Source organism: Lathyrus oleraceus, chromosome 3 (genome assembly GCF_024323335.1).
Source record: "Lathyrus oleraceus cultivar Zhongwan6 chromosome 3, CAAS_Psat_ZW6_1.0, whole genome shotgun sequence".
Classification (NCBI taxonomy): domain Eukaryota; kingdom Viridiplantae; phylum Streptophyta; class Magnoliopsida; order Fabales; family Fabaceae; genus Lathyrus; species Lathyrus oleraceus.
In genome coordinates this window covers 308,377,396-308,379,833 of record NC_066581.1, presented here as the reverse complement: position 1 = coordinate 308,379,833, position 2,438 = coordinate 308,377,396, and the positions used below count along the sequence as shown (strand labels likewise).

General features: G+C 30.1%; 1 protein-coding gene across 1 annotated transcript; it reads left to right on the top strand.

Moving 5' to 3' along the window:
• The first annotated feature begins 350 nt into the window (after window positions 1-350).
• Window positions 351-1,039, top strand: LOC127127314 (non-specific lipid-transfer protein 1). The gene is made up of 2 exons (XM_051056465.1): window positions 351-743; window positions 843-1,039. The coding sequence occupies exons 1-2, from the start codon at window positions 400-402 to the stop codon at window positions 853-855; spliced, it is 357 nt and encodes a 118-aa protein (XP_050912422.1). The 5' UTR covers window positions 351-399; the 3' UTR covers window positions 856-1,039.
• Window positions 1,040-2,438: the final 1,399 nt, after the last annotated feature.

Here is a 2,438-nt window from a genome sequence, read left to right as displayed (position 1 = left end):
TATTGCTAAATTCATAATTATCATAAACACAAATATAAAGTGAAATATAGGGTTAAATTAATATTAATTAAGTGAAAAAATAAAATAGTATTTTAATGAAAATTAAAAATAATAACTTATTTTAAAATAATTTTTATTTTTATAAATGAATTGCTCATTACGAGAAGAAGAGAAGAAAGAATTTTCTCACAAGATGATGAGACAAAAATAATAGTTAATGAACTTTTTCTTGTGTTGGATATTTACTCTTGAGAGTTTGATTGGTGTAGAAACTGTCCTCTCCTCACACAATAAATGGTGTTAAACATTGGAACCAAGGTTGATCAATTCTCTATAAATAGTCCTCATAGCTATGTACCTTAACACATCCATCACCTCATCCGAAGTAGAAAACAATCAATGGCTACCTCAATTATGGTTACTTCCTTGGCTATGATATGCTTGGTTTTGAGTGCTTCCTTAGCAAATGGTGCCCAATCATGTGGCCAAGTGCAACTAACTGTAGCACCATGCATTGGTTACCTTAGGAGACCAGGTCCATCTGTTCCAGCACCATGTTGCAATGGAGTGAGAACTGTGTTCAACTTAGCCAAAACTGTATCTGATCGTCAAGCGAATTGTAGGTGCCTCAAATCCACTTCCCTCAGCTTACCTGGACTCAATCTTCCTGCCCTTGCTGACCTCCCTAGAAAGTGTGGTGTCAACGTGCCCTACAAAGTTAGTCCCACCATTGACTGCAACAAGTAACTACATCTCTCACCTCTCTTTCTTTCACTCTTTTTATATATTGTTAATCATATATTGAACTAAAGTTTGTAAGCTTTTTTTATCTTTGTGTGCAGGGTTTCGTACTGAGGTTCTTGCAGGGCTTGCGCTTGATGAATAAGTATCAAGTAGTACTTGGTTTGTTGTCTAAACAAGACAGAATAAAGGAAATGATTTAATTTCTCTTGTTGTAATTGAATCCTTGGCCTAGGGATATATATATTATGTATTTGGAAAATAATTAAAATAAAACCCACCATATTTGGATTTACTATCATCTCTCATGGTTTTAACTCTGAATTCTAAAATAGTGTTATGTTTTTCGTAAAGGGAAAACTACACTTACATTCGTCTATTCGTCTTTTAGAATGACATCTATATATATATATATATATATATATATATATATATATATATATATATATATATATATATATATATATATATATATATATATATATATATATATATATAAACTCTTCACTAATTTTAAAATACCAATCTTCCGATTCTCGTTAAGAAAAATATTATTTCATAAATTCAAAAGGGGACTTCTCATGCACCAAATAATGTACGCGTTTGAGATATTAAAGAAGTTTGAAATACACCATTATAATGTTGGCGTTACTTTTGTTGAACTGAAGCTAAATTTTTTGAAGAATTAGGATGAGCAAGATGTTGATCCAACTTAATATATGAAGCTGATTGAATCTTTGCGTTATTACGCAAACCTAAATTTTATTAGAATTGGTGTCTAATCTAGTTGCATTGGTGATTAAAATATAAGAAATAATTGTGGTTACAATTCATTATAATTGAATATTTATATAATCACATATTGTGAAATATACAATTGAATCACTCATATATCTTTGTGTATTATCTTGAAAACCATCATTGATATTTTTATATTGATTTAGTGTTAACGTGATCAAGTTTAGAAAAGTATAATTTTCATATTTTCGCTTTAAATCATCTGCGCACACTTTTGAAAAATCTATGATATTCAATTTTTAAAAAAGTGGTTAAATTTTTCAGGAATGATCTATTCACCCCTTCTAAACCATTTTTCTACTCAACCAACACTCTTGAACCATGGTCGAACCGACTTCGTGGTCGATGATCCAACGCTTTTTTCATAATGCCTAGCTCCTCTAATCCTACTCGAGATCTCTCCTAAACTAGCTCGTTCTCAGGGGTCTTTGTGAGATCCATATTAAAAGAGGCGTGGTTAATCGATACTAGCTGGATTTATACTATTAGTGATTCAAACCAACGCATATACAGTCAAATGTATTTGCATATCTATCAATTGAGTTGATTTATTAGGACACTAACTTTAAAATTGTAATAAAATACTAATACTATAAATTTTCTTATCATGTCAATTATTATTTATTATTTTTCAAAAAATTTATAATTCACATTTTTTTATTTTAAAAAATAAATGTTGTAAACTTATTCGAAAAATTTCTCTTACAAAATTAATAATTTAGGTCGGTATCATTAATGTTGTTGACCAGCCCTTTCGCAATAATCCTTTACAGCCACCGCAACTCGAATCAGAAGAACTAGAAGGATCGATCAACACAACCTGCTTTAAGTTGAATCTTTATAAACACTCCTTAACTATCTACCAAGTAGGAACAATAACACACTTAGATTAAATTAAA